Here is a 25,607-nt window from a genome sequence, read left to right as displayed (position 1 = left end):
TTGGATATATAAGAAATTTTTACATCCGTCCAACATCAAATTAAACTCTTTCCCTCTACATATCATTCTTTATATATATATTTACTTAATAAATAAGCTTTATCTAACGACACCAGCCACACTAGCGAATACAACCGGTACCAACAATATTTAATAGGTTCATCAAAAGTGCAAGTGAATTTAGCTACATTGACAAAAACCCCTCAAGAAATCTGTTAATTACCGAACTCAAAAAAATCAGAATCGTAGCTTTTGTTTTTTTCTACACTCTCATTCACACCCCGGTGTTAAACCACTATATATATAAACCTCGTCATCCTCTTTTCATCCATCAACACACACTCGCCATGGCCATGAACAGACCTCCACTAAGCTTCATTACATTGTCGTTTCACAGTGTTTTACTGTTCGGGGTTGGTTGTTTGTGTGAATCGGTTCCAGGAATGTACGTATTAGGTGACTCGTTAGTAGACATCGGAAACAACAATTACTTGCCTCTAGCCCTCGCCAAGGCGAACCTTCCTTACAACGGCGTCGATTTTCCTACCGGGATAGCCACTGGCCGGTTCAGTAACGGAAAAAACACAGCGGATTTTCTAGGTACGTTATTCCCATGCAGTTTTTTTAATGACAATCTAATCTACTTCTAATTATACTACAGTAATGTCCATCACGGGACTTAACACTTAACCCCCAAGTGTCAGAGCACTTTATAACACAACAAGATACCACTGGGCTCATGCCCTTTAATAGTTGTTCACTAAGGTTTCGGAATTACGAATAACAAATATAGGTTAAGTATTTTTTTTTTTTAAAATAAGAGTAGTGTTTACAGAAAATCAAACGTTTAATAAGCTACGCTACTAGCTCTTTATGAATAGCAAAACTAAGTGATTTAAAAATTCACATATACATGTGAGTTTCATTTTGTGCTAAAGTTGGAATTGAAATTTTATATGTGTTATTTGACAGCGGAAAAGGTCGGAGTACCTTCGCCACCACCTTATCTGTCTCTGCCATCGATATTTGGAAAGTTGAGTAGCAGTAACGCGATGGTTACCGGAGTGAGTTTTGCATCTGGAGGTGCCGGAATATTAAACGTAACCGAGGAACTCTTTGTAAGGATGCATATATCTCAAAAGCTCATAAATTTCATTCATATAAATTAAATAAATGAGTAAATAAGTTAAATACATCAAAAATTCGCAAAAAAAAGTCTATAATGACAATTTGTCCTGAAAGGCCCAAACCACTGAGATTCACCTTTGCATGGAATTAAGTGAGAATAAATTAAATAGTTTAACTTTTTTTTGAACGGCAAATTAGGATCACTCACGGACCACTGGAGTATCATCGTGTCACCAGCAGAACCACGCGATCATATCCATCTCCACTAGGCAATAATGCTTAACCACCAATTCAGGAGGAAACCCAATAAATCTTGGGAAAACCCCCTTGTGAGATTCGAACCAAAGACCTTATGGTCCCTAAGCCTTATCCTATATTATGTGAATAAAGAAGTAATTAAGTTTAAGTGGGTGTGCTTCATGAATTGTTATATTGGATAATTAATTAGTTGATTTACAGTAGAAAAATCTATAATGACAATTTGTCAACTTGTTTACGTACTATTTATTTAACCTGTTTATTGGAATCCATCAACCCATTTACGTCAGAATCATTTAAAGTTGACATATTTAACGCAAACATTTTGAGATTTATACAAGCATAATACTTCTATCTTTTCACATATAAAAATCATTAGATATGTTTTTATTCAAATTTTGTGATGTAAAAACTCAAAATCTATTATATTTAGCTAAAGTGTAAATAACTTTTAGAGATAAGGATATATAAATTTTGTAAATACACAAGAAAGCTTTGTGGTTAAAATGAACAAAAACTCACCTATTAAAACGCGGTGAACGTGGATCAAACACGTGACCTTCAGATCTTCAGTCTGACGCTCTCCCAACTGAGCTATCCCCACAATTTGTTAACAAAACTTACATTATTCATGTTTTTAATAAATATTTATAATGCAGATACAATCAATTTCATTAACTAAGCAGGTGGGCTACTACTCTCTAGTCCATGAACAACTAGTTCAACAGTTGGGCTCAGATGAAGCCCAAGCCCATTTATCCAAGTCCCTATTTGTAGTTGTCATTGGAAGCAATGATCTATTCAACTACTTCAACAAAAACTCCAAAGCCTCTAAAGAATACACCCCACAACAATTTGTTGATCTCATGGTCTCAACCCTCAAAGGGCTTTTGAAGGTAATTAACTGTAGTATGTTTTTGGAAATATTGTTAATTTGCTATAAAGAGATCATTGACTTGGTTTAATAAAAGAGATTGCACGGCTTGGGATCGCGTAAATTTGTGATAACTGGAGTTGCGTCGATTGGTTGTTGTCCAGCACAAAGAAAGGATAGTGCCACTGGTGATTGCAACGTCGAAATAAATACTTGGTCAATGAAGTACAATGATGGTCTAAAAGCTTTGCTACATGAACTAAAGACAGAATTATCGGATATCCATTACTCTTATTGTGAGACGTATGATGTTTTGAATAATCTTGTTCAACATCCTGAAACTTATGGTATTTTATTAATCCTACACTATCTTATATTTTACTCAATAATATATAGTTTTTGAGTTCAATCATGCATATGTTACATGTGAATTACAAAAGTAATTTAATCATACTTATTTTAATTTATATAATTTACAGAGATAAAAAAAGCTTGTTGCGGATGTGGCAGCAACCTAAAAGCCGAGTTCCCTTGCACCCCAATTTCAACTTATTGCTCGAATCGAAAAAACCATCTTTTTTGGGATCTTTACCACCCTACGGAACACACATCTAGTCTCTTTGCTGACTCAATCTATAGTGGATCACAACAAATGACGTTCCCAATGAATGTAGAGCAACTTGTTAATGTCTAAGATATGAACACGGAGATAAACACATCTATACATTCATCATGTGGTTATGTTATAAGGTAAACTGAGTTAAGGTCATAAGAATGTGAACTTGTATCAAATCTAGTATGTTTTGTATTTGTTGTGATATTGATTGTTGTTCAACTCTTGCAAGTGTTACTCCAAATAGTATAAATAATTGATTCATCCCAATGTGTTTACAAAATTTTTGTGAATGAAGTGGCATTCTTGGTTTATAAACATTATGCATCCATAATATACATATGTACCGTAAACAAAAGGTTTAGTTTAAAGTATTTAAAAGTGAAATGGTTGATTAACAAAAATATGCCTTTAGCCCAGCTTAAGCCTTCATATCCAAAGCTCCAATTTTGGGGGTGCCTACTTGAAAATACACTTATTAAACTCATTAGCATACTCCGACATATACACATAACTAAACTCACGGGCATTAATTTCATTTCATTTGGTTTGACTACAAAAGCTTGAACGAGTTGAGAGCATGTAAATTCTTGATAAGGGTGGTTGGTTGTTGTCCGGTACAAAAAGGCATAACACCATTAGTGAGTGCATCGTCGAAGCTAATTATTGGTCAATAAAGTATAACCATGGCCTAAAAGCTTGGCTAAAATAACTAAAGACACAATCAGATATCCACAACTCGATTGTATTCGGAAACTTATAGCACTTAATTTTGGCTATAGTTGTTTCAATCTTTGTAATAACATATAGTTCTTAAGAGTTTAATCATAATATGGATTACATAAGTTTTGTCTTATTTATTTTGGTTTATTGGAATTCATAAGATAAAAGAGGCTTGTTACAAATTCTACCTAAAAGCAGAAATACCGTAAAACACAATCTCAAACTTATCATTTGATTGATTTATGTAACATCCACATTTTTGCAAACTTCACACATTGCAAAAGCATTTTATAAGTTCAATGTTAATTACACACTGCAAAAAAATAATAATAAAATTTAAACGTTGCCACTAAGATTTTGCTCTAGATCCGTCATTGAATCTACACAACATAGTTTAGGATTTATAAGTTGTTTGTATTCGTGTAAGGTAACACCAAACACAATCGATCAATGACAGGCCTATTTAGTTTAATAGACACACGAGGATTGTCCAGAAAACTAGAGATTCATTAAGGCTCGTTTAAGACATAACACCGCTATCTATATTGCTAAGTTAGGAAAAAGAAAGTGTAAACTACCAATTACCAAACACGTACACTTTGAAACTTCTATTTTAAATATAACTTTCATAACTTCTCCTAACTTGAGTATGCCCACTTCGGTTAGATGTGCAAGTACACTATATAACACAATTTGGGAGTATTCTTGGTGTACACGCACTCTACACTATTTCATTTTATTAATGAATGAACATGGACAAAAAAATCCGTTCTTTTAAGCGTATCTGTTTGTTTGGTTAAAGTTTCACGAACAAACACGAACAAGTCCATTTATATTTGTTTAGTTTATTTATAGACCTAACGAGAAACCATTTTAAAATAAGGTAAAACACAACCGTTGTTTTCTGGTACATATTTAAAATTTCGTTAGAAAAAGAATACAAAGTCAAAAACACCACGTACATGCACTAAAAAATCAGAACCGTTAATTCAGTTATTCTCTTAATCTCCTCACACTTTATAAACCCCCTTCATCCATTAACACACACTAGCCATGGCTGCTTCCATTAGCATGCCTTCACTTAGCTTCATTACGTCCTCGTTTCTCTGCGTTTTACTGTTCGTAGTTCGTTGTTTGTGTGAATCGGTTCCAGGAATGTACGTATTTGGCGACTCATTAGTAGACGTTGGAAACAATAACTACTTGCCTCTGCCTGCTGCCAGAGCTGACTAATTTCCTCACAAAGGCGTAGATTTCCCAACAGGAGAAGCCACTGGACGGTTCAGTAATGGAAAAAACGCAGCGGATTTTCTAGGTACCTTTCATTATTTCGGTTGCGGTTAATTATTTAGGAAATTTGAGGTTAACGAATCTAGGTTGACTATTTGAGTTCCAATTAGTGTTAATTTGTATTTGACAGCGGAAAAATATCTGTCTCTAGAGCCAAAATCGAGGCGTTTTGCTCCGGTTACCGGAGTCAGTTTTGCATCCGGTGGTGCCGGAATGTTTGATGAAACGAATGGACTTTCTGTAAGAATGCATATATTACATTCTCGAGACAACACGTGATTATTAAACATTTCAACTTCACACAACACAAGATATGATACAAGACACAAATATGATACAACAAAAAAAATACAGAAGCCGTGTTCATGCATTTTCACAATTTAATATTTAACACATCGGCTCAAAACAGGGCAGAATCATAAAGGCTTCTTACGCGACACAATATGATACAACACAAATAAATATACAAGTCTTGATCGACTTGTAATTAAATTCAACAAACTAACTGCACCATTAACACTAATTATTATGCCTAAAAATTCTATAAGGTTTTAAAGTGAGAGATATAGTAAGAGTATATCTCTTTCAGTTTTTACTTTTTAGTCATAAGCGTATAGAAAACACAAATAAAAAATGTTGGTTGCGGTGAACGTGGATCGAACACGTATCTTCAGTCTGACGCTCTCCCAACTGAGCTATCCCCGCAGTATGATGAAACAGTACTGTTTGTTCATAAGTATTTTATAACAATCAAAAACCCTTAAAACTTTAAAAGTTTCACTTCTAATGCTCCGTAGTTCTGAAAATCATAATAATAATAAAATTCATAAATCTACTAAAAAATCGTCACATTTTATTTTCCATAATTGTGAAATAATATTAGTAGTATTTATAAATCGTGTGTAATAAGTAGTGTGCATATGAATTGTATATAGATTTTTAGATTTCAATTTTCATGAATAAATACAGCATTTCTTTAAACTATAGTGACATGTAGAACAAAAAAGTTTTACTTCTTCCATGCCAACTACTAGTTTACCCGTAGGGCACCCGTCCGGTGGATGGGAAATCAACGCTTTTGCTAAGCTTATACCCTAATAATTATATCTATGCTAAACTGCAGTGACAATCCATTTCATTAACAACGCAGGTGGACTATTACTCATTAGTCCATAACCAACTACTTCTAGGGTTGGGCTTAGATCAAGCCCAAGCCCATTTCTCCAAATCCCTATTTCTAGTGGTCATCGGAAGCAACGATCTATTCGGCTACTTCAACAAAACCTCCGAAGTCTCTAAAGAATACACACCACAACAATATGTTGATCTCATGGTCTCAACCAAGGATTGTCAAAGGTAAGAAACAACTATACTTCGTAAAGTTTATAATCATGTACAAGAAATGTCTAATATTTGATTAGTCCAACACTTAATCTTGCAAATTGTGGTTTTTAGTTTGCTTTTGAATGGATGCAATCCATTTACAACATAACAATATTTGGTTTGATTTGGTTGTAGAGATTGTATGAGATGGGAGCGCGTAAATTTGTGGTGAGTGGAGTTGCAATGCTTGGTTGTTGTCCGGCGCTAAGAAAGGAGAACACCACTAGAGACTGTAACGTCGAAGCAAATTATTGGTCAATGAAGTATAATGACGGTCTTAAAGCTTTGCTACAAGAGTTAAAAACAGAATCACCAAATATTAACTACTCTTATTTTGATACATACACTGTTATGGATAACCTAATCCAGTATCCTGAAACTTACGGTACTTAATCATCAACATCTTGCATTTTTATCTACTGAAGAAACACAAAACCACCCCTTAAGGTCTAACATGTTAGTCCGAGGGTAATGGTTAAGTATTCCCCACGATGGGTTATAAGAAGGAACATGAGATCTCACCCCTCCTGGGTAAGATGGATGTTCTCTTCGGTTTTGGAACTAACGAAGCCGCATCTCGATCTTCTTCTCCGGTTGCTTGAGACCTGCCACGGAAAGACCGGGGGGAGTGGAGGTGACTGCTAAGAGTAAACTCTTTTTTACAGACACAAAAATATTGGTGGTGGCCATGAGAGTCCAAGAGAGGATCCTTTCACGTGAAATATGAAGGTCCTTATATAGGAGACTCAATGGCAACCATCATGAATCATAACCTTAATGGGCCAAGCCCGGTTAGGGGTTACCTCCACAACCCCCCGGCCCATTGGGCCTAAGTTAGTAACCAAATAATAACATAACAAATATAAATGTAATAAGTAAATGGTCGTGTCGGGGGTTCGGGACCCTACCTCTACAAGTCCCCCAAGTCCGTAGTTGCCATTTATAAAGAAAGGGGAGCTATTGACTTATTTGGAGTGCTCGAGGGTTAAAATTAACGGGTTTTTAGAGGTTTTAAAATCATGATGGTGAATTTTGGTGGAGCGTGTCCGGGGCGCGTGGGAATCGTGTCCGTCTTGAACATGACATGTCCGGGGCGGGTGGAACGAATCGTGTCCGACTTGGGTTATTATTAGGTTCCCCAACCTTTATGTTTTGGCACGTGGCCGTTTGGGATATTATCTGGTTCTCGACATTTATGTTTGGCGCTTGGTCGTTTGAGATATTATCTGGTTCCCGACCTTTATGTTTGGCTCGTGGCCGTTTTGATCGGAACGTGTTCGACGCGGTGGACCGGAGCATGTCCGTTTAGATCGGAACGTGCCCGACGCGGTGGACCGGAGCGTGTCCAACGCGGTGGAACCGGATTATTTCCGGCGCGCGTTAATATAAGTGTCATTTAATTAACGCCAATTTAGATTGCCAACAATGGAGTATCGTTTTTATTAATTTTCCGGCTTTCTGCCTGCTTATATATAAAATGAAATCGATTTACGAATAACATTTCCCAGCTACGCCGTGTTATAAACAGGCGTGCCATCGAGTTTGTTCAATGCGTACACGTTGTACGTCTTGTTGTTGCGAATGTTGTAATCTCCTTGTCAATCTTAACTTTGGCGTTATTGGCGGAGCGTGCTCGTTTTGAGTGAATCTTGCCCGTCCTTAGATTTGGCGTGCCGCCGTATGTTTTTGCATTAATATGCATTAAACTTTTTATTTTGTTTATTATATAAACAAAATCAATATAACCAAAAAGTTTGAGGTTTTTGTGAAAAATAGTGCACTTACATGAAAGATATGTAGCCATCCGTGCTTTGTTTGTAACGCATGTTCCGCATCTGCCATTCATAGTCGCGGTCTGCGGCTTTTTCTTGTACATGCAAAACTCATCTTTTGAATTGTTTGTGGACCATAATAAATAACATGCCATACTTGAGGGGCTGTTAAGGAAATTTGAAATTTAATTTCCTGTCACTTTCTTAACAGTTAACGCCACTGCCTTCACTTGCCATATGTTCCTCGACTCTGTTATACTTTCGCCATGTCATCGGAGATGTCGCGATTCGGTATCCGGTGTTGATCTGCAGTCACACGCACGTGGCCCGCTGTGATGGAGTTTGAATCGCTTAGCTGGACCATGTTTGGTCGAGGCGACTGTTGCCTGTTGTGGCGGAGTTTTATCCGCCGGAGCGAGATGCCTTTGTGGTGGCACCGGAGCTGACTGATGGCCTTCAGAATCGATTAACACAATATGCAGAAAGAAATTAAACGAATTATATGAACACAATTGAATATGAACGATTCTTTATTATTGATTTTTGTCTTCAATTGATGATTTACAATGGTGGTCGGTGGTGGTATTTATAGCCATCGACGGTTATTAACCGACGGTTATTCCGTCAACCGTCGCAACGTATCACATCTTCCCTATTAGCAATATTCACACAAACTATTAACTAATTACAATTTACACCTTAACTTTGTTAACCGAACTATATAACAAAGTTTAACTAAACTATAATAAACTAACAGGATATTTAACGAGATCGGGATTATTCCAATAATACCCCCTTAATCTCGATCTTGTATTATGACTTGCTATTTCTTCATAGTAGTGTAGTTTGACTCCAAACGAGATGAGCCTCCTGATCCTTCCATTTTGGACATTCACTTTTATAATGTCCGAGCTCGTTGCACTTATGGCATCTCACATGACTTTTATCTTCATGGATAGGTTCGCCTAACTTTCCATGGCCTTTGTCTTCATGAGCTTGTTCACTGTCTTTACTTTTCCCGGACCAACGACCTTTACCTCGGCCTTGTCCAAAGTTTACTTGGTTTGAACTCCAGTTGCCACAATGCTTACACTTATGTTCTTTAAAATTTTCTTTTCCAGATGTGTTGGTGAATATAAGTTTATTATGTTTGTCTTCTTCCTCGGTTGACTCCTTGATGCGTTCTTCATATGCTTTTAATCTTCCAATGGCTTATTGAAACAACATAGTATTCAAATCTGCAAATTGCTCAATTGCAGCAACAATCTGAATGTACTTCTTTAGGACAGATTTAAGTAGTTTTCGGACTAATTTTTTATTATCGATTGTGGATCCAAGGTTGTTGGCTTGTGACACGAGTTGACTAATTTTTCCTGTGAAGTCATCGATAGTGTCCGTGTCTTTCATTTTCAAGGCTTCAAACTCAAATTCAAGAGTTTGTAATCTTAGCCTCTTTAACCCTATCTGCTCCCACAAAACGAGCCTTTAAGTCTGCCCATATGTCTGATGCTTTCTTATGATGAGCAACCTGAAGAACAATTTCTTCGGGCATTGCTTGAAAGAGATATGCGATAGCCATTCTATTTTTCTTAGCATCAACTGCATCTTCTTCTTCGAGTACCTCCGAGATTCCATGAACATCAAAAATTGCTATGATCTTTACTGCCCAAATTGTATAATTTGTTGAATTCAAAATCGGGCATTGTAGCGTCATTAATGGTCCTGCTTCCTTTACGGATTCATTATTCTTGTCAGCCATTGATTGAGTCTTCTTCCTGCTCCCAATCTTGAATGACTTGGTGTGTCACTATTCAACTTTTACTTTTGCTTTCGGTTGAATTATATATACTTGCGAGTACAGCCCACCGGTCTTTCGGTCACCATTGGATTTGATCAAATCTCTGCCAAACTGCTTTTGATCAATTTCTTCCTGGATCAAATCTCTGACCTCCTGTTACTTGCTAGAAAACAGCCCCCTGGTTCTTTCAATTGCTTGATCACACCTCTACTAAGTTGTCGGTGATCAATTACTTCTTGAATCGAAAATGAACCTCCTGTTTCTTGACTTGATTTTTCCTTGTATAAACTTGAATTAACTTAAAATTCAAGTTAATTTCCCCTTTATTTACGTTTTCCCTTTTGTCTTTAATGGAAAAAGAATAAATCCTTATATTTCTCTTATTAAGCGTGAGTTGAATTTAAACAAAAATAAGCTTTCCTTATTTTAAATTCTCCTTTTAATATCTAATTTTTTTTATGCTTTAACCCTTAGTAGAAAAATAAACAGAGTTTTGACTTTTTCACAAAACTTTGTTCACACACATCGCTTGAGAGAACTACCGACGGAAAATAATTCCGGCTACCCCTTTGTGTTTCCGATTAGTTTTCTAATTCTTGATCGGTGCTTCCAACAAATCAGAGGTATGTTCTCTAATGTGATTTCAGTCTTAATCGCGATGTCTGTTTCTTCTATTTTCTGCAATCCTTCGTGATTTCGTTCTTCTCTGATACCAATTTGATTCGTGTTCTTCGTGCCTTGCTCTGATACCAATTTAATGGTCTTCAGAATCGATTAACACTATATGCAGAAAGAAATTAAACGAAATATATGAACACAATTGAATATGAACGATTCTTTATTATTGATTTTTGTCTTCAATTGATGATTTACAATGGTGGTCGGTGGTGGTATTTATAGCCACCGACGGTTATTAACTGACGGTTATTCCGTCAACCGTCGCAACGTATCACATCTTCCCTATTTACAATATTCACACAAACTATTAACTAATTACAATTTACACCCTAACTTTGTTAACCGAACTATATAACAAAGTTTATCTAAATTATAATAAACTAACGGGATATTTAACGAGATCGGGAGTGGCGGAGTTTTACCCGCCGGATCAAGTTGGCGGAATGTGATACGCGACTGCGCGCATGTAGGGTGGCGGAGGGGTTGATCCGCGACTGCGGTGGCGGAATGTTGATCCGCGGTTGCGCGGATGCATGGTGGCGGTGTGTTGACTCGCCGGAGCGCGGATACTTCCGCGGTGGCGGAGCTTACGCAGCTCAGTGTGTATGCTTTTGTGTTGGCACGCTTGCCTCTTGACCCAAAGTACCTCTACCAAAATTTTGCCCATTTGGGAGGTTGCATGAAGCTCTCATGCGTTCCACGATGCGGAGTTGGCTTGATACGCGAATGCAATGTGGTGGACTGTTGGACCCCGCGGCGCGCATGCATAGTGGCGATTCGTGGTGGCGCGTAGCGGCAGGAGTTCATTGATAACCTCATCTGGCGGTGGTGATCATGTTTCTTCATGGTCAGCGGTTTTTTACCAGTGTCTTTTTGTTAAAAGAAACTTGTGGATGACAAGACATTTGGGGCTGGGACCCACCTGTCATGTTATTGTCCCCCTCCCACATGACAAAGTCATATGTACTTGTAAAGAAAAGGTGAACCAACTTCTTTCTTTTCTTCTTCTTTTTTTTTAAAAGAAAAAAAAAGAGTGGTAGTAGATCTGAAAGCTTGATTTTTGCCGGATGAACTCGTATATGAAGATTTCTGAGCCGGATCTTGGCTGTATTGCTGGAAAAAATGCAGATCTCGCACCGTGAGAATTTTTGGCCACCTAAATAAAGTAGATCTGGACGTCATAGTCAGATCTAGTTAAAACCATCACAGATCCGGTGGTTTACCGTCCGAATCTGGTGTTTTTTTTTTTTGAAAAATTATCAGTTCTGAAAGGGTTTTCAGATTTATTTCACCCTCTTACTCTTCCAAAAAGCAGATCTAGAAGTCAAAAAGAGAGTCGAAGATGAGGTTCGTTTTCGTGTCCCACGGATGGCGCCAATGAAGAAACACAAAACCACCCCTCAAGGTCTAACACGTTAGTCCGAGGGTAATGGTTAAGTATTCCCCACGATGGGTTATAAGAAGGAACATGAGATCTCACCCCTCCTGGGTAAGATGGATGTTCTCTTCGGTTTTGGAACTAACGAAGCCGCATCTCGATCTTCTTCTCCGGTTGCTTGAGACCTGCCATGGAAAGACCGGGGGGAGTGGAGGTGACTGCTAAGAGTAAACTCTTTTTTACAGACACAAAAATATTGGTGGTGGCCATGAGAGTCCAAGAGAGGATCCTTTCACGTGAGATATGAAGGTCCTTATATAGGAGACTCAATGGCAACCATCATGAATCATAACCTTAATGGGCCAAGCCCGGTTAGGGGTTACCTCCACAACCCCCGGCCCATTGGGCCTAAGTTAGTAACCAAATAATAACATAACAAATATACATGTAATAAGTAAATGATCATGTCGGGGTTCGGGACCCTACCTCTGCATCTACATAATAACATAGTGTTTTTAGGAAGATAGAAGAGTGAGTTGGTGGAGAGAAATGTTAATATGGAGGTGAGAGATTGTAGGAAAGTTCTTGCCCAAGAACTACTTAAAAACAAGAATGTGAGAGGGTGACATAGAGAGTTGAGAGAGAAGGTTGGTTTTAGGCCATCCATTGTGAACACCTCGAAAGGGGCATGAAACTTGGGCGCTACACATCGCCATACAAAGGCACGATCGAGGGTGCGGGGGCATTTTGCGTGGAGATCACCGCGGGCGATGTGTTATGTAGCTTTTGATTAATAATTAATATATAATTAATCATTTATCTTGAGTACCTAAACCCACAATCACATTTCATATTTCATAATAACACATGTTTTTGGGTGTGAAATGTGAAACCCCGCATTACATACGTAGAGAGTTTTATTCTCTTTTAGTTTTCACATTTAACCCTTATCACGTCGGAAATAATTAAGAGGAAAGAAATTGGGGTAGAGTGCGGTAATAAAGATAAAAGGGTTGGGCAGTCGCCAAATGGGCATGGTTTGAGCCATCCAAAACATCATCCTTGTGGATGTTCTCATGCAACTATGAAATATGGATTACAAAAGTTTTATCTTATTTATTTTGGTTCATAGGAATCACTGAGGTAAAAGAAGCATGTTGCGGACTTGGCAACCTAAAAGCAGACGCCCTTTGCGGCCCAAATTCAACTTATTGCTCGAATAGGGAAAATCATTTATTTTGGGATCTTTTCCATCCAACTGAATACACATCTAGTATCTTTGCTAACCTAATCTACAATGGACCGCAACAAGTTACAGCCCCGGTGAATGTAGAACAACTTGTTAATGTCTAGCACATGAACACGAAGATTGTCAAGTATCTATACATTCATGATCTTGTGATTGTTTAAAGTAAATTGTAGTTTAAGTATATGAATATGTATCAAATAAGATGATTTCTGATTTGTTGTTTTAGTGTTTGTTGATCCAATATATTTAGACGTGTGTGAAATAAATCTGTACAGTGATCATTCTAGTAATAAAATCATGTAGGTACCGTATTTAGACAAATGAACCATGAATGTTGAGGCCAAAAGGTTGCGTATTGATAAAGATTAAAACATATTTATAGATCGAAAAAGCAACTGATCTATATCTTAGATGTATCTTGGACGTTATTCATATCTTAATAACTTAATTAATAGTACCGTCTTAGCAATTTTTAGAATCCGTAATTTAAAATGATAGATCATCTAGAAACCAAAATTTTTCTCTAAAAAATTTCCACCTTTTTCTTCCTACTTTGTAAAAAATAATTCCCAAGTTTAAAGATGCTATCTAAGAACCTGAACTTTTATATGAGGAAACACTTATTTGATTGTGTCCATATCATCTTAGTTACAACAGAGTCAATGATTATTACTATCTTAATTAAGAGTTGATGATTCACCACCATTTTAACGAAAATTGAAATAGTTATTTATTATCATTAACCATGTTTAGTTTAGCACCCAAAAATAACACTTCTTAGCTTACTCTCACATAAGATAACCTATTGTTCAAATTATGCCATGGATCACAAGACTTGTAATACTAACAAAGAACAATGTTTTATTACAACACAAACATCTTTTATTTATGGTTTCAACAATATAAAAACATAGAAGTCGATCACTAGCAATCAACTATAACAACCATGACATACATATTCTACTTAATTGCATGCCATGCATGCACTCAAGGAAGTCCACCACCAAAACCTCCATCATACCCACCACCAAGTCTACCTCCTCCTCCACCACCGCCCCCACCACCACCACCAAACCCATTACCACCACCACCTCCTCCTCCTCCACCTCCACCACCTCCACCTCCTCCTCCTCCTCCAAATCCAGAGCTACCTCCCAATCGACCACCAAGTACTCCTCCTCCACCTCCACCACCACCACCACCTCCTCCACCAAACCATCCTCCACCACTACTTCCCAATCCAGGATCACCACCAGTTCCCGATCCAGGGCCACCTCCACCAACAGTACTTCCTGATCCAGGACCACCTCCACCAACAGTACTTCCCGATCCAGGAACACCTCCTCCACCAAACCATCCTCCATCACCAATTCCCAAACCAGAATCACCTCCTAATCCAGGACCATCTTCGCCCCCAACCAAATTCTTCTCATCCCGAAAAGGCTGCTCCGAACCTGTGGAATTAAGTTTCCGAGCAGCTGAAGTACACACAAGAACACCAAGGACCAAAAGAAGAAAGAATTTAGTAGAATTAGTCATATTGACTAATTCAAATGATGATGATATGAGGATTGATCGATGTTTGATGCTGCATTTATAGGGTTAAATTGTTCTAGACATATATGCATGCATGCAACGTACACCTGTACAGTACCATAACAGCTAATGAAAACACAGTTTTAATATCACTAAATGCAAAGGTATCAAATGTCGGGGAAATAAATAAATTGGATAATGTATATTACCTACGGGTTCATTATGAATGGAATTTACCCGGAGTAATAAAATGCCGGGTTATTGTTCATGTTGCATGTTTTACCCAGGACGTTCAGGGTCAGCTCAACATGTTCAGAGGCCTAAAATTAACTAAAATGTTGAGGCATGTTTTTTTTTTTCTTTTTTTTTATGCGTATAGCTACAGAAAGTATCCATGAATTATGAAATATGAATGATATGCATTGATAATGAGTACGTGACATTTCTCCTTAACTGGTGGCCCATCACCGAGTTATTAATTCTAAAAAAACCATAATACAAACCTCTATTTTAGATTGCGGCCAACTGGAGGTCTAAAACCTTGGCCTTATTTGCCTTACCCACGAAACGGCCCTGAGTACATTCGGTCCTGGCTCCGGGGTTTTAGCATAGTTGCGTGGGTCTCCTCGAGAACTAGGCAACGCGATGATATAGTGCACTGATATACAAGCTTTCCCTATGGAGATGTGCGATTGTATACCCCTTCGTTGTGATGGTGCGACTTCAGTCAATCGCCTTCGCCGTTAAAAAAAAATCGGTCAGATCGACATGTTCGCGGTGGTAACATATGTATCATGACCCTATTACTGACTGATCAGGAACCGATGGATCGACGACCAATGTTACTAGTACTGGCAGATTATCATGTAACTAGTTTTGTTAAAAAAATATAAACCATAAAAAATATATCGTTGCTTTTCTATACATGTAAATAAAGCGTGTACATGCACAATAAAAAAAATAAAAAATAGGTACCATAAATCATAATTATTGGTAATTTGTTGCCGATAAAACATAATTTATATTATATAAAAAGAATTGATATCACTAATTAAGACGAGTAGCACTAGTGATGGCATAATATGGATTGTGTGTAGTCCCAAAATTAAGCGGAATATGCGACCCTTTTTTTGGGTATCCAATGCTCTTCTTCCAAAGTTATGGACTATAGCATGTACCGTGGCAGAATCGATCAAATGAGCATATTTTTAACGGTGTGGCTGAGTATTTCCAGGGTCGTCTCTGAGAATTTATATGCTTTGGTCGAGCTGGAATAAAAGGTCCGTAGACTCTAACGAGTCACGAAATATTATAAGCAAAACAAAATTTTAGGCCTTATGTAAATGGGTTTTTTGTTTGGTATAAACAATTAAATTTTTAAATGAGTTCACTTAGTTATGATTTAGGTTGTGTAAAAAACTGTGTTATAAAAATAATCTTAAAAATGTCTTAACTGAGACTAGAACTTGCAACATTTTGATTGGAAGTCCTTCCCCTTTGCTATTCAGAAGGGGATGGCGACGCAGCTTGTTGCCCGATTATCCACATCTCTATTGTAATTGGTTCTTTTTATTTACTATATGGAATTTGACTTTAAAAAAAATAAAACATTAAATATACATATTTCTTTTTCATAAAAATATATATGTGAACAAAATTTATGCCCCGAAATTAAGTGCCCTGGCCGGTCGCCCACATCGCCCTTGCCCGAGCCGCCCTTGGTATATCTATCATTCGTTTAGCAATAAAAAGAAAAATGTATTAGTATGAAAACTTCGACTTCTCATAACCTCTAAAAGTATAACATTTAAATTATACATGTGTTGGTTAGCAAATATCCTAACATTTGTGCAAGAGTGGCAAAAGACTCACACTAAACAATGACTAACCATATACAAAATATTATTATTGTTGTTGTTATGCATATTGTCATTTAATTAGCGGCCCGGCCTTTAGATAAACGTACTCATGTGATGATGATGACTCCCCCATCTGCATCCTTATGTGCAACACCTTAATCACTAGCTAGACCACTATGTCATGGAAAAATTCATGTCTTCTTATAAAATTCAAACTGCATCATTTAAGGTTGAGTTTAATGCAGTGACAAAGTAATAAAGGGATGCATTTGTTTAAAATATTAATTTTATAAACTTTGTTTTTGTTCTGTCATTTTAAAAAACATCTCGCTTAATGCTTAACACATTAAAAGATTTGGTTAACCACTAAACAACTATATAGGATAAGTATATATCCAACTTGATGCCGAAATTGTTCGACGTATTGGCCAATCAATACTCAGATAAACAAGTAACATTTTTAAAAAACTCCACATATCAGCTAATTGATCATAAGTATCCAACTCGATGTCTGAATTGCTCGAAACATATGATTAGGGTTGATTTCAAACTAGTTTATGTCAAATTGGTTTCCAGATAAGCCTATGGTCATGTTTGGAATCGAATCGAATAATACGAAAATTAAATTTACGTTTTTGTTATTTGGTTCTGTTCAATTAATTGTTGGTTAATGCGTTACATCAATTTCAGGATTTTTGACAGTAAAACATATATTTTATCTGGTTAATAAAAAGTTAATGCACTGAAGTGGGCTAATTTGCTTCACATGGTTCAAACTTCAAATCAAAATATGCTTTACAAGCCCAATCTAGTATAGCACGCTTAGGAAACGGTGAACATATATGTAACCATTATATACTTGAATCAAGGTTTAGGTATGGGTGACTTAAAAAGCAAACCCAAATGGGATATAACTCAACTTATTCTAAATGTATTTTTGGATATAGAATAAGTTACAAGGTAAGGGCAAGTTGGAAATCAGTATAGCATTAGGTAATATATGTCTCTGTTACTCGAAACAATTTCATACATGTTCACCCGTATAAAAACCGAATGCAATAATATACTGTAATTAGAAGTATGGTTGAATATTTGATATTCAGAGTCGTTTTTTGGGTGAGCCTCATATCAAGTTCTAGGTAGAATCCCAACATGTGATTTTTAACCATACAAGATCATAAACGGGTATATCTAATGTCAATAGAAATTCATGACCAACATTACAATAATTCATTCCATACATGGCTCATCATCATTCCTAGTATCAAGAAAACTTAAATATCCCTCCCTAACCAATAGAAACCATGTACGACAATAATACGATAATAAAACTTTGTATATCCTCTCTTGTGAAAATAAAATGATATAGCAAGAAAATATTACTATAGGCAATGAAGCAATTAAATTGTTAGTCCATTTTGAGTAAAAAGGCTACCAATTAATGAGACTAGACTATGTAACATACTTGTTAGTTCACATGTGAAACCTCAAAAAAGTTGTTTATCTTACAATACTAATAAATAAAAATAATGATGTCTAGGTGTCATAACCACATTCATTCCTAGATTTCATACTAATCTTCTAATATCTCTTCTCCTTAATCCATGTTATCCATGGGTCATTGATGAAAATGGTTTGACCCATGAGTTACATCTTAAGATATAATGCATACATTAATGACTATTTATATTAATATAAAACCTAAAACATAACTTTGCTCAATGTATACATTACTTTTTATTAAAGATGTCAACACATGTTTTAACAATAAAGACTCATGAATTCAGTTTGAAATTTGAATTATGCAAGACTTCTCACTTCATATATATAAATTTTTAATTATGTTATTTAATTTAAATTTTCAATTAATGTGATTATTAATTTTGTATCTTTAATTTAAAATTATAAACGTAATCATTCTAAAAAAAACTTTTTAACCATTGAAAAAATGATTAGTTATACCTAAAGAAATTTAGAGTCCTGTAATTTAGATTTTTTCTAAAAAGTTATAAAACCGAATTCTTTGTTTTTTGGAAACTGTAAAATTTGTTTTTTTTATTTCATAAGCATTTATTACATAATCAATTCCACAAAACAAACCTTATGTTACTCTACTAATAAAACAAAGTGTTGATGTTTAGGTGTCAAGCCTACATTAACTCATAGCCTAAATTTTCATCATAATTCCTAATATCTCATCTCATTCATCCTAACTATCCATTAGTCAAAACCATTTTATCAATTGGGTTATAGCATCGTTAGATGGATTTTATTAACTATTTAAAGGTGTATAAATGCAACGTTTATGATCACCATTCAAAAAGAATTTATGCTAAATATAATCAATTATTGGGTTGGTTGTGGTTTTTCAACATTTCATAAAGTATATATTTAGGTGTGCATATATGTAATCTGATGACATTATACTATAGATAATTGTCTATATGCACATTGATCATCATCTTTTAAACATTGTTACACGAAAAATTAGATTAAGTTCATATTATCCACCATGTGTAGTACACATAGTGAAACATGAAGAAGATACATTTTATAAGTCGTGAAACGTGAAAAATTTATAATTCATAAACAATTTACTTTGTCTAATACATTAATTTACAAGGTAAATGAGACCTTAAAATGTGTTTACAAAATTGAAAATACTTCTTTGTATACAAAATTTGTATCACATGTTGCGCTTAATGTGAATACACCTTTTGGACATGCAATCCTATTACCAAATTGTGTTTGTCGCATTTTGGACTACAATTATATCACATGTTTCACTCTATTTTGACATGAGACAATCATCGAATACATATGGATCATTTTAAAAATTAGTGACTTTTGTTCATTTCAAAACAACTTCAATAAAAACTAATATAGCTGCAAAGGCTTGTGTAGGCACTTGCATTTATAGCAACTCGGTTTATCATCATCAATGAATCTTTTAGATTTATTATATGGCATGTTAAGCTACACGCAATTTCAATCATGAAAAGTATTTTAAGAATCACAATTAAAATATCATACCTGATTTTTTTAATTTATTTTTACCTTTCATTTTGTTTATTTTTTTTAAAATAACAGAACTTATTTATTTTTATCATTTGATAAATCCCGTGTAATACACGGGTTCAAAAGCTAGTAATAGAATAGAAGAAAAAAAATGTACAACTTACCTTCAAAGTTAAAAATTCAATGTAGCTTTGTTAACGCAAAACAAAATTAAAAATCATATAAATCATTTGTTTAATACATTAAATTGTTACAAACAATAATATTATATTTAGTCTATTATTTATATTAACTTCTTTTAAATAGCAAATTTTTTCTGCTTAAAATCTTTTAAACCTTGCACTATACCACTAGACTAATGGATTATGAGTGGTAATCAAACATGTACATAATTATGTTTAAGTGTATTATCAAGAACAAATACGGATCCGATAAATAGAATGATCTAGTTCGCAGATGAATCAAATAAATTAAACCTAATTGAATAAATATATAATTAAAGTGAATGGATTTGCCTCAATTTATGTAATCTTACAAACATACCATTCATATACGCACTCAGATTGTTGATTACGAGGTAAGATGAATTCGAGGCTGTCGTGCATAAGATTTCGTACCATGGCTTTGTCATTCATGACTCATGGCATTTAACTCTTTTTTTAATCAAAAGTTAGAATCTATTTCAAAAATTTTATATATTTATATAAAAACTATAATAGACCTTGTTAAAATGGTTTAGGTTGAGCTACTGATAACCAACTTCTTTTAGATAAACCGGATGCAAACTATGACTCCTTGATAGGAAAATTTAACCAATGATAGTCCGAACGGTCAATTTTAATGCCAATGACAATCCGACTTGTATAAGCATTAAAAATTTACACGTGATTTCCACTTGATTTCATTCACATGAATGATAATGATGATGAGCGAAATAGGAAAACTTACCTTCATTATGAGCGAATTTGAGTAGAAATGTAAATCTATGTGTTGGCTCAATGGTTGTTTGGCCCAAGTGTAAGGTCCAACCAAAGAATTATGGTTTTATTATATTTGGTAATGTTTTGGCTAGCAAGTTAAGTTAGTCTATATAAACCTAACTTGAACTACAAAACTTTAATTCCCAACCCGATCCATGAACTAATATGTTAGTATTTGGTAATGTCTTGCTAGCAAGTTGGCTCAATGGTTGTTTGGCCCAAATGTAAGGTTCAACCAAATGGAGATGGAGAAGGAAGCCCACCTTGGCAAGGCTACAACTTGAACTACAAAACTATGTTAATCTTATTTCATATGTTGTACCGTTAAACCTGGACAGTTGCTTGGGGCCAGAGACTAATGACAAGTGCTCGGTTTTTTCAGTTGGATCTTTAAGGTAGGAATTAGTCAATTTGGAACATTCGGTACAAAGATTCGTCTTTTTGGCTCAAGTGGATTCCTGTTAAGATTAATTTTTACATTTGGAGATTGTTGTTGGACCCAATTGCGACCGAAGAAGCGTTATATACAAGTGGTATTACTTTGGGTGACCTACAAAGTGCATCTTTGCGGTGATAATGCATAAACTTCACAAAATATGTCAATTGATTGCAAAAGTATCAATGGAGTTTAGTCAATAATACATGATTGGGTCAAACTACCTAATCTGGCTAATTTTGTGTTGGTGGAAGAAATTTTAGTATATGCTAGTAAAATCATTAAGTGCAAAGAGGCATGTCAAGCGGTTCAATCTATCTCAGCGGTGACGTGTTGAATGATATGGTTGACTAGGAACGATCTCATTTATAATAAAGTTCCTTCTGTATTGTCCAAATTGGTGAATGACATCAAATCCGCTTCCTTCTTACCGGTGAAAGAAAGAAGCAAAAGAACATGTCTAGATTGGAAGTAGTGATGAAGGTTCAGTTTCATGAATTTTTCATTATAAGTGGTTGTATGTTTTGATTATGTTTATGGCATGTTCTTTTGTTTCGTTTTGGGTTGTTTGTCTCTTGTAACTGGTTTTTCTTCTGATTTTAATAATATTGGCCTTTCAAAAAAGTGTCACTAGTTAAATTGATCGTAAAGATTATCAACGAATATGTCATATTATAGATTATTAAAATCGAATTTATCTTTTTATATAGCTGATATTAATGTTACTATAATAATAGTAATGTTATTTTTCTTGAATTAATAAAACTCAAATATAGTTATACTTTCCAACATCTTTTATACACCATCATTCCACTTTTAACACATGACTCTCATGATTTAACTTTCGTCATCGTTTTCTTGAGTTTGCAATGTGTCTAAATTCCACCTTAACATATTTTAGACTTTTTTTTTATAAGTTTGAATCAGTTTTTTAATAATATACAAATTCACACAAATACGTTAAAATGTTATTATAATTAGCATTAACTCTGGTCTTTATTAATCTTTTAAAAAATTAAGAAAGTCAGCATTGTGAAAGTGAGGGACTTTGTTTTTAAAAATGAAGTTGGTGTTTCCCTAGACAAAAGGTGGTCGGTGCTCCTAAATCACCCCTGCGTTTTCTATACATACATATACATACGTACGTACACATACGAGGAGTTTGAGATCGACTTGGCATCTTAGTTTTTGTGTTTTTTTTTGGTAGTATTATAATTTGTTTTATACACTATAGCATACAAATATAAACGTTCAACAGTATACACAGTAAAACACAAACAATACATCATATGTGATTTTTCTTACCGATGGTAAAACCGTCTGTTTTATAATTGGCTATAGTTGCCTTATTTTCTCTTTTCTTTTTTGGTTTGCGAAAATGTGTAATTTGCACTTTTTTGTAATATGTTGTGTTAATATTATGAAATTAATATAACATTGTATATTGGTGTTATAGGCTGTGTGATTGTATAACTATGACCATCAACTATTCAACATAAAAGCTACATAACTTTAATACAAAGCAAATAAAGCTAACAATAACCAAAGATTGCAACAATCTTTTGCTTTGTGTTGTTGTTTGCAACCGATAGCAGAACCGTTTGTGTTGTTATCGTGTTATTATTTTTGTTATTAGCTTTGTTTTTTGGTTTGCATAATTTATCAAATGAAAGTAGAAGTAGATGTGGCTCACATAATTCTAACAATTGGTGTTGGATAGTTAGTATAAACGTGATTAAATTCAAGAATGTATAATTAAATTCATAAATCAAAAGAAAATACGCATATTCATATTTCACATTGGAGTTAATGGCCATTTTCGTCCATGTGGTTTGCTACTTTCGCCACTTCAGTTCAAAGTTTGAAATTTTGTTAATTTAGTCCTCATAGTTTTAAATATTAACTAATTACGTCCCATCCGTCTAACGGCATCCAGTTATGCCGTTAGTTTAAGGGTATTTTGGTCTTTATTCTTTTTATTTTGAGTTAATGGTCATTTTCGTCCATGTGGTTTGATATTTTTGCCACTTCGGTCCAAAGTTTAAAAATTTATCAATTAAATTTAGTTTTTTTTCTATAACCCTGAAGAGCATATAATCCAAGCCCAAAACCATCGAGCATCAACCAAAACAGGTCCGCATTTACCCTGTCGACAACAGTATTCATACCCTCTCCTCTCGTATTTAGTTTCTAGACGGTTCCTAAACTCTCCCCCTTGGTGGAATTCAATGGTAAAGTGGTCAAAGCAAATCCCTAAAACTGAATTGTACGGAAAAAAATAAAAATCGTTTATTTGATGAATGCATAATAGTTAGTGTCTAGAGATTAACCTATCGTAACGAAAGCATCTGGCTCAAAATCAACTATTATACATTAATCAAAGAAACAATTTTTAGTTTTTTATGTACAATTCGGTTTCAGGAAATTACATTGACCACTTTACCATTGAATTCTACCATGGATGAGAGTTTAAGAAATGTCTAGAAACTAAATACGAGGGGCTATGATTAGTATTGTCAACATAGTAAATGCATACCTTTATTGGAGGTTGCTCGATGGTTTTGGGCTTGGATTATGCTCTTCACGGTTATAGGAAAAAAATTGAATTAAACTGAACATTAAAATGACAAATTTTCAAACTTTGAACTGAAGTGGCAAATGTATCAAACCACAGGGACTAAAATAACCATTAACTCAAAATAAAAAGGAGAAAGACAAAAATACCCTTAAACTAACGGCATAGCTGGATGCCGTTAGACGGATGGGACGTAATTGGCTAATATTTAAAACTATGAGGACTAAATTGACAAAATTTCAACCATTGGACTGAAGTGTCGAAAGTAGCAAACCACATGGACGAAAATGGCCATTAACTCTTTCACATTGTCTTTCACTTAGTTATTCTAGGTTACGTTACCCCCCCCCCCCCCCCCAAAAAAAAATCCCCCCAAACATAGTCCATGTAATTGTCATCTTCAGTTCTTCACCTGCACACTTCAAGAATTTTCATATGATACAACGACCCCTTCTTGACCTATCCCAACAACACCCATGTGTAGGTAGATTACACTACTACACTAATAACTATGAGTGTACAAAAGTATGCAGATGATGTGTAAGTGAAAAAATGTTTTATAGCGTTGATGATGCACATGTATAGCCTATAGATATATTATAAAAGTAAATTATATGATGCAAAGAATGCTATATAACTAAATATATCAAAATAGACAAGATTACACTACTACACTAGTAACTATGAATGTACAAAAGTATGCACATGATGTGTAAGTGAAAAACTGTTTTATGGCGTTGATGATGCACATGTATAGCCTATAGCTGTAGGCTGTATGTATATTATAAAAGTAAATTATATAATGCAAAGAACGCTATATAATTAAAAATGCAAAAATAGATAGGGGGACTACATTTTTACAATAATAAGCAAAGAAAAGTAGTTTTAGGCTCCAAAGGTGCCTAAGTGTCAACGCATAGATTATGAAGGTACCTAAGAGTATTTCAAGGTTGTATGGGGTAGTGTGCCTAAGTTCCAAAGGTGCCTAGGTATCAATGTATATGTTACAAAGGTGCCTAAGTGTATTTCAACGTTGTATGTGACGATGTGCTTATGCTTTGGAGGTTCAAGGATCGGTGAATCGGCTACAAAGGTGCGTAAGTGTATTTCAAGGTTGTATGGACGAGGCACTATGCTTAGGCTCCAAAGCTGCCTATGTAATTTGGTAACGAAACCCAAAATGAGTTTACAAGCCCTAATATATAACCACCATCTAATTAACTTCTTAACAGAAAAAACGAAACTAACTAATTAACTGGTTAGCTAGATAATTACAACAATGGTATAAAAGTAAATCCAGTAACATTTTGACTTGATAAAGTCAACATCACCCCTCAAGTTGGTAGTATTAAAATACCCAACGTGTGCAGTAGTTGCTTATGTTGAGGAGTGGCTAAGCTTAATTTTAGTAAAAATATCAGCAAGCAGCTCATGTGAGAGTATGAAATAACAAGATCCAACCCTCATGCAATTTCTCCCAGGCAAAATGGCAATCTAGTTCGATGTGCTTGGTCCGTTCATTGAACATGGGTTTCTTGGCTATATAAATTGCAGCTTGGTTGTCCATTTGAGCGGAACAGGAGTGCCAGATGGAACTTGAAATTCAGTGAATAAGCGAGTTAACCAAGCTAACTTAGCAATAACCCTTCTCACATATCTGTATTCTGCCTAACAGATTTCAATGCCTCTGTAGGTTGCTTTTTAGACTTCCAAGATAAAGGACATCCTCCAAGAGAAACGAAATATCCACTAGCGGATCATCTTGTATTAGGGCAGGAAACCCAGTCAGAATCATTATATGCTCTCAAATCAAAATTAGGAGAATTATTTAAGAATAAACCATGAGAGAAAGATCCTTTAAACATAAAATAAAGTATGTAGAGCTGCGTTCAATTGAGGAAGTCTTTGGCAAGCTGATACTAGACATGAAATGTACACAAGTAAATAATCTCGTTTTATAATGTAGCAGAGAAGTTGGTGCTTCTTAGAATGGAAAACAGTTTCGATGTGGTTTTCACCAATTTCAAATGGTTGGCGCTCAAAACCAGTTGATTCATTT

The 25,607-nt window shown here is 35.2% G+C and overlaps 1 protein-coding gene, 1 non-coding gene and 1 pseudogene across 2 annotated transcripts; 2 read left to right on the top strand and 1 right to left on the bottom strand.

The window, feature by feature from the left end:
* The first annotated feature begins 347 nt into the window (after nucleotides 1-347).
* On the top strand, nucleotides 348-3,112 carry LOC143548140 (GDSL esterase/lipase At5g55050-like). The gene is made up of 5 exons (XM_077039383.1): nucleotides 348-600; nucleotides 973-1,118; nucleotides 2,046-2,282; nucleotides 2,358-2,614; nucleotides 2,738-3,112. Exons 1-5 carry the CDS (start codon nucleotides 348-350, stop codon nucleotides 2,952-2,954), a joined length of 1,110 nt encoding a protein of 369 aa, XP_076895498.1. The 3' UTR covers nucleotides 2,955-3,112.
* On the bottom strand, nucleotides 1,918-1,990 carry TRNAF-GAA (transfer RNA phenylalanine (anticodon GAA)). The gene has a single exon. It is a non-coding gene; the product is annotated as a tRNA-Phe (tRNA).
* A 1,468-nt stretch (nucleotides 3,113-4,580) lies between the features above and the next one.
* LOC143548139 (GDSL esterase/lipase At5g55050-like) lies at nucleotides 4,581-13,402 on the top strand (annotated as a pseudogene).
* Nucleotides 13,403-25,607: the final 12,205 nt, after the last annotated feature.

The sequence above is a fragment of the Bidens hawaiensis genome, unplaced genomic scaffold (assembly GCF_021521415.1).
Source record: "Bidens hawaiensis isolate Kalapana, Puna unplaced genomic scaffold, B.hawaiensis_p1.1 tig00014913_1, whole genome shotgun sequence".
NCBI classification, from domain to species: domain Eukaryota; kingdom Viridiplantae; phylum Streptophyta; class Magnoliopsida; order Asterales; family Asteraceae; genus Bidens; species Bidens hawaiensis.
Note: the sequence above shows the minus strand (reverse complement) of the source record. Positions and strands in the feature narration are given on the sequence as shown.

What these genes read in the sequence shown, in the direction of transcription:
- LOC143548140 (XM_077039383.1), top strand. Translation starts at nt 348, where the DNA reads ATGGCCATGAACAGACCTCCACTAAGCTTCATTACATTGTCGTTTCAC. An exon ending in ACGTAACCGAGGAACTCTTT is followed by an intron (nt 1,119 to 2,045) that starts GTAAGGATGCAT and finishes TTTATAATGCAG; the next exon opens with ATACAATCAATTTCATTAAC. An exon ending in CCCTCAAAGGGCTTTTGAAG is followed by an intron (nt 2,283 to 2,357) that starts GTAATTAACTGT and finishes GTTTAATAAAAG; the next exon opens with AGATTGCACGGCTTGGGATC.